The sequence below is a fragment of the Fragaria vesca genome, linkage group LG1 (assembly GCF_000184155.1).
Source record: "Fragaria vesca subsp. vesca linkage group LG1, FraVesHawaii_1.0, whole genome shotgun sequence".
NCBI classification, from domain to species: Eukaryota; Viridiplantae; Streptophyta; class Magnoliopsida; order Rosales; family Rosaceae; genus Fragaria; species Fragaria vesca.
In genome coordinates this window covers 19,709,659-19,720,148 of record NC_020491.1, presented here as the reverse complement: position 1 = coordinate 19,720,148, position 10,490 = coordinate 19,709,659, and the positions used below count along the sequence as shown (strand labels likewise).

The following is a 10,490-nucleotide window of genomic DNA, read 5'->3' as shown; positions in this document are numbered from 1 at the left end:
ATATCCATCCTTCGTCGGCAGTAAAAAAATTCTGTTAAGGACATATATGACAAATCTCACAATTCCTCATCGATCTCCAACTAAGCTTGCAACAAGAAACTCTTGTGAAGCAAATCCAAATGCAAAGACACACCGACTAAGAGAGAAAAGCAAGATTTTTTTTTTGAGGTTCAGGGACTTGCATTAGCTTTTGGGGAATAGGGTACTTTATTCTAGGCTTCTAGGCACCCTTGTTATATATAGGATCCCAGCTGCAATCAGGCCTGAACTCAAGTACTTTGAGTGATTCAATCTTTTTCTGTCTGTTCCTTTCTAACAGCCTTAATAATCACTACAATCATTTTTGGTTTGAAGAAATGAAGGGAATAAGTTATTGGTTTGTTATATAGCTCTTCAAATCATGAGTTGGGTTTCTGCAACATACTTTTTCCGCCGCATAGAGACGTCTTCTAACCTTTTTGCCATGCTCCTCCTCTTATTTCCTCCAGACTTCCTCCTTGGAGGGGAATGATTCTCTTTGGTTGACAGCGTTGGCTTTCGACGGAGCTCTTCGCCGCCCTTCACTATTTTGACCGGGCCGATGAGAAGGATTTGGGGACTGGCGGCCGGGGAGAGAGAGAGAGAGAGGACTGTGTGGGGCTGCGGGGTTAAGGGTCTGAGAGAAGAGAGTGGAGCTGTGGGGTTAGGTTTTTTTGCGATTTGACATAAACGTCCTTAAAATTTAACTGTAAAAGTGATATTCACTGTAATCACAGTCAATTATTAATTTTACATATTTACTCTTCAGATTTGAATTATGTGGCTGACATAATGCCACGTGGCAAGGCCTCACTTCGTTGTACACTACGCCCGTGTATTCCAGCGCTTTCCGTCTCTAGCTCCCTTATAAGACCATTCTTATTATTTTCACCCCCAACGTGGAATCCTCAGGCTAGGTTGTCAATATTGAGTACGTTCTAACTCCTTATCATTATACTGAAAAGAGCTAATCAACTCTAATTCAATCCAATCGAACTTATAAATTGGAGCCAAATCTATATTATGGCAACATGAAAGGATGTAGCACGACCAGTATAAACAAAGTTTCCAGTAGTCTAACTAGCTTGGAATCTCTCCTCGCAGTTAGATTTCTCAAATCTCAACTACTCCACGCTACAATATGCATCAACTATATATCACCTCCGCCTACAAGTATGTCCCATTTCAAGATTGGCCCGGCCATGAATGAGAAGTGCGAAAAATGCAAACATCCATGCCATGATGACTAGGGTTTGAGAAAGCAGGTCTAGCGCTCACTCTCTGTTCCTCATGACTTGACTTCCACGTTTAGCTCGCAGTACGTAGCTAGGAAATTAATTAATTACCAACTCTTGATAGTAAGAATCTTTTGTTGGTCTCATCTGTGTCGGCAAACAAATACAAATGACCCAGAAAATGAACACAGGTTGATCACACTCAAATGATTTGCAGCCAAGAAACCAAATCAGACATTGAATTTATGAAAGGAAAGGACCTTCTGGCATGGAGTGTGCATGATTACTCGTCTCAAATGATTTGCAGCCAAGAAACCAAATCAGACATTGAATTTATGAAAGGAAAGGACCTTCTGGCATGGAGTGTGCATGATTACTCGTCGTTTTACATATGCGCTGTATTTCTGAATTCTGATGGTCCATGCATGATTCTCCCTCTGGACACAATCTCTGAGAAATCCACCAAGATCTTTTCCGTTTTCTTTCACTCTCCGTGACCTGAGGAGTTGCATTACAGCCGCTAGCTTATTTCTACAATTATATATTATGGCGTCTATGCGAGCTCATTTTCATGCCAGGTCTAATTTCTAGCTGCCAATACCAGTTCAAATTGTTAGTATGACTGGAAATCAGCCGGCTAACCATGAAGAAAAAAGCCTCAGTGCACAAGGAACTCCTTCATTCTCTCCCCAAAGAAAGAGGCTGGAGATCCATTCACCAATATCACTTCCAAAACTTTTGGTGCCCATCTGTAGATATAGAAGCCGTAATCTCTTTCCAAAAGCACTTCCAAGCTAGGGATTCCGACATAGTTGTCGCCAGCTTACCCAAATCCGGCACCACATGGTTGAAAGCCTTGACATTTGCTGTTGTGAACCGACACCGTTTCGATATAAAGGCACATCCTTTGCTCACTTCCAACCCTCATCATCTTGTGCCCTTCTTTGAGATGGATCTCTATATAAACAACCGAGTTCCTGATTTCTCATCCAAGTTTGCTGAGCCAACACTCTTTGGCACCCATATTCCTTTTCCTTCTTTGGGTACAATTAAAGAGTCCAATTGTAAGATCATTTATGTTTGCAGAAACCCATTTGACTCGTTTGTTTCTGCTTGGCATTTCTTCAACAAAGTCAAGCTACAATCCCAAGCTCCATTGTCCCTCGATGAGGCCTTTGATAGGTACTGCCAAGGCATGGATGCTTTTGGTCCATTTTGGGATCACATTTTGGGGTACTGGAAAGAGAGCTTGAAGAGACCTCAGAATGTGCTATTCTTGAAGTACGAGGACATGAATCAAGATGTTGTGTCGCACTTGAAAAGATTGGCTAAGTTTCTAGACTACCCTTTCACCGAGGAGGAGGAGAGAAACGGTGTGATTGAGGACATATCAAAGATGTGTTCTTTTGAGACCTTGAAGAAGTTGGATATCAACAAAACTGGAACGTTTGTCAATAACATAGAGAACAGCAAGAACCTGTTCAGAAAAGCTGAGGTGGGAGATTGGGTTAACTATTTGACCCCTAAGATGGTGGAGAGAATGTCCAAAGTCATAGAAGAAAAGTAGGGTGGTTCCGGCTTGACTTACAAAGGGATACCGAAGCTAGCCGATCCTGTCCAGCAGAATTCGAACTAGTTCGACTGTTTGGGGTCGATCCTATTAAGAGGTCTTTGGTCACTTTCACCATTGATATGATGGTATGTGTTTGCTTTCGTGTTTACTTTCCTGCAATATGGCTTTAGCCTTTCAGTTAATAAATGCAGGGCTCCTTATAATCCTCTTGTTATAAGGGTCAGGTTACCTTCGTGTGAAAGAAATTCATGATGTAATATTTCCTTTCAATTACTAAGTGTCATTCAGTTAATTTACCTTCCTGTAATATTTCCTTCCAAATCTTAAACTTGCAGTTGGCATATGCTATTCAATTAAAGGTCACCACGAACTCTGGGATCATATATCCATAAAGAGATATATAGAAGAAGGGAAGGAAATTGAAAGGAAACTAAAAATATTTATTTGATAACCTGTTACAATGGAGGCATGTTTCCTTATATATAGCTACAGTTATTATAACCTAAATACCCGTACGTCATAAGATGACCCGACCCGAATCATATTATCTTTTTGTATTTACTCAGGTTCTCTCTCTTGATTTTGGAAACCTGAGAAAAGACCTTCAAGATACCAGTCTTATGATGATGATGAAACAAGAACGGTATTATGGCAGGCCTTAAGGGATTGTAAAAGGCATATTCTGGGTTGAGATGAGGGAGGAAGAAGAAAGAGTTTCAGTCGGGGGTGTGGAGGCACTTTGGCAAAAGAGAAGACATTGGGTAGTGTGTAGTATATGATTGAGGTTTAGTGGGTTGTGAATTTCATCAGTTCATTTAAAATCTTGTGCCTGTCGTGAAAATATCCCATTTTGTCCCGTATTAGCTATCCCGCATGTGAGCGTTCCTGCACAAAGTATTTAACCATACCTACTTTCTATACATTTCGTTATCTACTTCGTTAGATTGTATATTTTCCGTCATACTTTTAAGAGTAATTTTCTCTTCTCAGGAATATCTGGCCACGTCCTCATCGGAATGAGAGTTGCTGACCACTTCGGGGGATTACAGCCGACGACGGCGACAAGGAATCAAGGATCATAGGCGGGCACCGAGGATATATATGTCCCGTGAGAGAGAGAGAGAGAGAGAGAGAGACGTCGTGAATGCAGGCTCTCGTAATTTCCTTCGTCGAGTTGAATGTAGATCTGGTCGGGATTGAGATTGAAGCGGCTTCCGATTCTGATCCAACTGAGATGTTGGTTTCTTTTTTTGGAAGAGAGAGCTATTTTCTGGTGGTTCGGGAGAGAGAGATAGGAAGAGAAAGTTAGAGAGGGAGGAAGAGTACAAAAATGGTGAAGGAGAAGAAGGAAGAACGAGTTAGGGATGAGGATATACAATTTTACCATTTGTTTATTTGATAATAGCACGCTTCCATGACAGAGTAACTAACGACGTGCACAAAAATGGTGAAGGAGAAGAAGGAAGACGAGTTAGGGATGAGGATATACAATTTTACCATTTGTTTATTTGATAATAGCACGCTTCCATAACAGAGTAACTAACGACGTGCTAAAATTTGGTCTGGTTCACTAGCTAGTTTATGTACCTAAGTGATAGTTTTAAAAGTAAAGTGACATAAATTATCAGTGGTCAGAAATTCATGTATTCTTCTTAAAACCCTAAATAAAATTGTGGAATACAATTATAGAGGGGAGGGACGTGAAACTTGAACCCCTGATTATAATGGGCACCAAGAAAAAGTCCTGATATAATATTAAGAATTTCTATAAAATACATGTATTCTAACAAACACCAGCTAGTAAAGAAAACTGTTCTAATAAAGACTCTATTTGTTTTGTCACGGTGGTGACTTAATAAAAAAATCACTAGATATATAGCAAGATTACATATACTAATATTTAATAACGTAATCCGTAACTTAATGGAAAGATCATCAGATATGTACCACGATTACATATCCTAATATCTAAAAATGAAGTGTGTATAGAAACATACAGGCGAAAACGACAGCTCGTCACATTGCTCTTGCTCCCGCCAATTCTACATCGGCCCTAGGAGTCGAGTGTTAAAATTAGTATAGGGAGAGCTACTATTTACTTCCATCAACATGGCCTTTGGTTTCCCCAAGCATTTCAATATCCTCGCAACCTTAGAAACTATAACACCAACTCTAAACCAACGCAACCTCCTCAAGTCCTTGACATGTCTTGCCCGCTTCACAACCCACACAGAGGCCTCCGAGTTTTACTCTTCTCTCATTCAACATTGCACGCACACAAAGTCCCTAAGAGGCTTAGGAATAGTTCAGACCCATATGACCAAAACCAGTTGCATACAACTCTACATAGCCAATACGCTCATTGATGGGTATTTGAAATGTGGTAGCTTAAGCAATGCACGTAAGGTGTTTGATAAATTGCGTCAGAGACATGTAGTCATTTGGAATGCGATGATTTCTGCCTACATTGGGCGCAAGAAGAGTAAGGAGGCTATTGGGTTGTATGGGAAGATGATGTTTGATGGAGTTTTGCCTGATGAGTACACGTTTTCGAGTGTTTTCAAGGCTTTTTCGGGTCTGGGTTTGGTGCATGAAGGGCGGCGGGCACATGGGTTGTCAGTGGTTTTGGGTCTGGAGGTGGCAAATGTGTTTGTTGGTAGTGCTATTGTTGATATGTATGCAAAGTTTGGTAGGTTGGGGGATGCAAGGTTGGTGGCGAATCGTGTTGGGGAGAAAGATGTTGTTTTGTTTACAGCGTTGATTGTTGGTTACTCTCAGCATGGTGATGATGGTGAGGCTCTTGAGGTTTTTGTGGACATGATTAATCATGGAGTTAAGGCTAATGAGTATACTTTCGCTAGCATCTTGATAACTTGTGGGAACTTGGAGGATTTAAATAATGGTAAGTTGGTCCATGGTCTTGTTGTCAAATCTGGTTGTGAAGCTGCAGTGGCGTCACAGACTTCACTTCTGACAATGTATGCTAGGTGTGGATTGGTTGATGATTCTCTGAGGATATTTAAAAGGATTCAGCATCCTACCCTAGTAACTTGGACATCTCTTATCGTGGCTCTTGTTCGAAATGGTAGAGAAGAGTTGGCTTTGACAAAGTTTAGGGAGATGATTCGTGATTCAGTTGTACCGAATTCTTTCACTTTATCTAGTGTTATTCAGGCATGCTCAAACCTTGCTATGCTGGATGAAGGGCAGCAAATTCATGCCACTGTCACAAAATTTGGATTGGATAGACACATATATGCTGGTGCTGCTCTCATTATCTTGTATGGGAAATGCGGAAATACAGAGATGGCAAGGTCAGTTTTTGATGACTTGATTGAAACTGATTTGGTATCCATGAATTCCATGATATATAGTTACGCGCAGAGTGGATTTGGACATCAAGCACTTAAACTCTTTGATGGGATGAAAGACTTGGGACTTGAACCAAACGATGTAACAATTTTGAGTGTTCTCTTGGCATGCAAGAACTCAGGAATGGTCCCACAAGGCTGCAAAATTTTTTCTACCATTAGGAATAATCACATTATTGAGTTGACAAGGGATCACTATGCTTGTATGGTTGAATTGCTGGGGCGTGCTGGGAGACTGGAAGATGCTGAAATATTGATAAAAGAAGTAAAAAATCCAGATTTAGTAGTATGGAGGGCACTGTTAGGTGCATGTAAGCTTCATGGACATGTTGAGATGGCAGAAAGAGCTCTACGTAAAGTGCTTGAATTCTCTGCAGGAGACGGAGGATCTCGTGTCCTGTTAACAAATCTTTATGCTTCAACTGGCAATTGGAATCAAGTTATTGATATGAAAAGTACAATGAGGGAAATGCAATTCAAGAAGAACCCAGCAATGAGTTGGGTTGATGTTGACAGGGAGGTTCACATTTTCATGGCTGGAGATTTGTCCCATCCAAGATCTGGAGAGATAACTGAAACCTTAGAGAAATTGTTTGAGGAGGTGCAAATATTGGGTTATGTTCCTGACACAAGATTTGTGTTACAGGATTTGGACGAGGATAAGAAGAAGAGGTCTTTGTACTATCACAGCGAAAAGCTAGCCATTGCCTTTGCTCTATTAAGGAGTAGTAAAAAGAATACCATTATCAGGATTTTCAAGAACCTTAAAGTTTGTGGGGACTGTCATTCCTGGATAAAATTTGTCACCAAAGTTACTGGGAGAGAGATAATTGCTCGAGATGCCAAAAGATTTCATCATTTTAAGGATAGTTGTTGTTCCTGTGGAGACTATTGGTGACTCCCAAATGTAACATCTAGATTTTGATCTTGTCTGCTGTTTGGAATCACCAATTGTCTGATTGGCTGTAATTATTCACATTTTCTGCTGCTCTGGTGATCTTCTGCCAAATTATCTTCAAGGATCTTGGTAGGGAACTCTATAAGGTACTTGATTAAACAACAAATTGCGTTGTGTTTTGTCGATGATATAGCCAACTTATTCATCATATCAAACTTGACTGATATTTTTTGATAAAAACAAAAAAACAAAAACAGAAACAAAAATCCAACTTAACTGTAAAAGTTTCTGTCAGTTGATACTTGTATATGTTTCTGCAGATATTATTGATGACACATGTGCTTGTTCTCATCTCCTATGCGCATTGTATTTTTCTTTCTGCAGGTATCCCATGAACTGGATGCCTCGGCTGATAGAGCTTCTCTATTTTGCTACATGTTTCTTTTATATCTTTTCTATCAACCGACAGCTGCATTGCAATCTATATGCCAATTTCTCGAGGAGGAGGTGCTTCACTATTCTCAGGTGAGAATCAATGACAAAATTAGTTTAATGTAGAGATTAGACAATTGCTGATTGATCAACTTATGCAAAGATGACTTTTGCAAAGTTTTCAAATTAAAGAAATTGACCGATAAGCTAGAAGAGACGATGTTTCAAGTTTCCTGCTATGTTCCTTAATGTAACATTTGTAACAAACATAAGCACTAGGTTGACACTGATTGTTCCTATACCTAAATGAGTGATCCTGTGTTCTAAAGGAGATCTCGAGATAGCCTCTGATGATGAGCACCCCAAGTAACCTCTTTATAGTTGGGGTTCACATCTTCTCCTTAATCCAGATAGCCTCTGATGATGTAAATGATATATACAGCTATCATGGCAATGCCAATGAGTCCACTCTTGAACTCAAGCAAACTGAAGAGCTTCTTTAGGCCTCCCTAAGAGAGATAATACTGTTGCTGAGATCTGCCTTGATGAGAGGCCTGCTTCTTCAAGTTGATCCTGGGGTGCTCCATGATCAATGTATCTATCAGGAAGTACCATTGCTCTTAACTGCAGGAAAAAAAGAGCTCTCATATTTTAGGACGAAGAAAGACTAAACTCAAAAGAAGAAACGTCAAATTTTTTAGAATGTTTAATGAAGTTTACCTTGAGTGGTCCATCTAGAATACCGCTCAGACTTAGGTAGTGTGATACGTGAGATCCAAAACCTCCAATTGAACCTTCTTCCACTGTAATAAGGATTTCATGCTCCTTAGCCAATTGCTTGATTAACTCTGTATCCAAAGGTTTGCAAAACCTTGCATCTGCGACTGTCACAGATATGTCCCTGGTTTTCAGCATGTTTGCTGCTCCCACACATTGCTGAACTATAGAACCATATCCCAAAATCGCAACTCTACTGCCTTCCATCAGTATTCTTCCTTTGCCAATCTATTCAATCATAATGTCGAAGAAAGATATTATTTAGCTATCTATTATGTATCTTGCACTTTTGTATTTGAAGGTTTTTAAACTAACCTCAATTGCGGTTCCTTTGTTATGGGCCGGAAGAACTGCTCCAATACCATTGCCTCTTGGAAACCTGAAGCAGCTTGGTCTATCATCTATAACTGCTGCTGTGGCGACCATGTGCATTAGTTCAGCTTCATCAGATGGTGCCATAACCACCATGTTGGGCAAGCAAGCCATGTATGTGATATCAAATGCTCCACAGTGGGTGGGACCATCTGCACCAACCAAGCCTGCTCGATCCATGGCAAAGCGGACAGGTAGTTTCTGAAGATCTACATCATGGACCACCTATGTATGTGTTGCAAGTCATTAGTGTCATATCAAGCAGTTATTTGGCATAAAAGCAAGAATTGTGGCATGCACCCCAATTCCCCAACTATTCTCTTTGATGAGCTTACCTGATCATATCCTCGTTGCAGGAATGATGAGTAGATTGCACAGAATGGCTTGAGACCTTCTGCAGCTAAACCAGCTGCAAATGTGACAGCATGCTGCTCAGCGATCCCCACATCAAAGCAACGATCTGGAAACTTCTTCTGGAAGTAATTTAGACCAGTACCACCACCCATTGCTGCATGAATCGCTACAATTTTCTCATCTGTTTCAGCTTCCTTTATCAGAGATTCAGCAAAGTACTGAGTGTATGATAGTGTAGGGGATTTGGTCTTGAATTGCTTGCCAGTTGGTGGGTCGAACTTGACTACTCCTGAAGGACAAGGTATTAAGTAATGTTAAGGATCTTTTATAAGAATTCATAAAATAGTGTGGGATCATAAGCTTGAAGCCTCACCATGCATTCTATCAGCTGCTGCCTCGGCTGGGGGGTAGCCCTTTCCTTTCTCTGTCATGATGTGGATCAAAACTGGCCCGGGGGCTGGCATGGCTTTCACTCTCTGTAAAATGTTGACCAAGTCTTCAACATTGTGACCGTCTACTGGACCAATATAATACAACCCAAGCTCCTCAAAGAGAGTTGATCCGGAAGCACTAATCATTCCTCTTGCATACTCATCTACTTTTGCTGCAACTTCATGTGTTTGTCCTCCGATTTGCTTCGTAATGCTCTTTGGAGGATGATTTTTCAAAGTCAGATCGTAAATTAAGATATACAGAACAAGATATAAAAAAATTATAATGTGTAAGCATAAAGGCTTACTTTTGCAGCTTCTCGAAGCTTGCGAAACTGGGTGCTTGCTTGGAGTTTGGTTAGAGCGCTGCTGAGCGCTCCAACTGGTGTCGCAGGGCCATCAAGAGTGGCGGTGGGTAAAGAGACTTGCTTGTTATCATTCAGTATGACAATGAGATTAGAGTCGAGGTATCCTGCATTGTTCATGGCTTCATATGCTTGTCCTGCTGTCATTGCCCCATCTCCAATCACTGAAATAATATTGTTGTTCTTCCCAAGTAGGTCTCTTGCAACTGCCATGCCTGCCAAAGTGCCAATAATTTTGGAGAAAAGTTAGATGGCATTAGAGAAGTATTCATCTATTAATACTAGAAACATATATATGCTCAAGTTTGAGATGAACGCAGGTTTTGGGGGTTGAGGATGATTGAATTTTCAAAAGTACCTAAACCAGCAGATATGCTTGTAGAACTGTGCCCAACACCAAAAGCATCATGAACACTCTCATCCCTTTTCGGAAATCCTGCAAGACCTGAAGTTTTCCTCATTGTATGCATCTTGGGCCTCCTTCCTGTGAGAATTTTATGAGGATATGCCTGCACAAGGTATTGTTTCCTTCAGAACCTATTGGATATATATTAACTATAGTTTGATGTCTTCTGATCAATTAATCTGATTGAGAAGAAATTGATTTGGAAAAAACAGTATAAAATATCAACTAATTTGATATATATATATATATATAATAAAA

General features: G+C 40.4%; 2 protein-coding genes and 1 pseudogene across 2 annotated transcripts in view; 2 read left to right on the top strand and 1 right to left on the bottom strand.

Moving 5' to 3' along the window:
- The first annotated feature begins 1,896 nt into the window (after window positions 1–1,896).
- On the top strand, window positions 1,897–2,889 carry LOC101306766 (annotated as a pseudogene).
- Window positions 2,890–4,935: 2,046 nt separating this feature from the next.
- LOC101306473 (pentatricopeptide repeat-containing protein At5g65570-like) lies at window positions 4,936–7,095 on the top strand. The gene has a single exon (XM_004289470.1). The coding sequence runs from the start codon at window positions 4,936–4,938 to the stop codon at window positions 7,093–7,095; it is 2,160 nt and encodes a 719-aa protein (XP_004289518.1).
- Window positions 7,096–7,752: 657 nt separating this feature from the next.
- LOC101306182 (probable 1-deoxy-D-xylulose-5-phosphate synthase 2, chloroplastic-like) overlaps window positions 7,753–10,490 on the bottom strand; it is a 3,620-nt gene continuing 882 nt past the window's right edge. The window contains exons 4-10 of the mRNA XM_004289469.1: window positions 10,185–10,335; window positions 9,770–10,041; window positions 9,404–9,677; window positions 9,012–9,319; window positions 8,620–8,901; window positions 8,248–8,532; window positions 7,753–8,151 (exon numbers count right to left, since the gene is read on the bottom strand). Of these exons, the coding sequence (XP_004289517.1) occupies window positions 8,005–8,151; window positions 8,248–8,532; window positions 8,620–8,901; window positions 9,012–9,319; window positions 9,404–9,677; window positions 9,770–10,041; window positions 10,185–10,335 (1,719 nt within the window). The 3' untranslated portion in view covers window positions 7,753–8,004. The remainder of the gene's footprint in view (window positions 8,152–8,247; window positions 8,533–8,619; window positions 8,902–9,011; window positions 9,320–9,403; window positions 9,678–9,769; window positions 10,042–10,184; window positions 10,336–10,490) is intronic.

Excerpts from the sequence above, each read along its gene's own strand:
- LOC101306473 (XM_004289470.1), top strand. The coding sequence starts at position 4,936 with ATGGCCTTTGGTTTCCCCAAGCATTTCAATATCCTCGCAACCTTAGAA.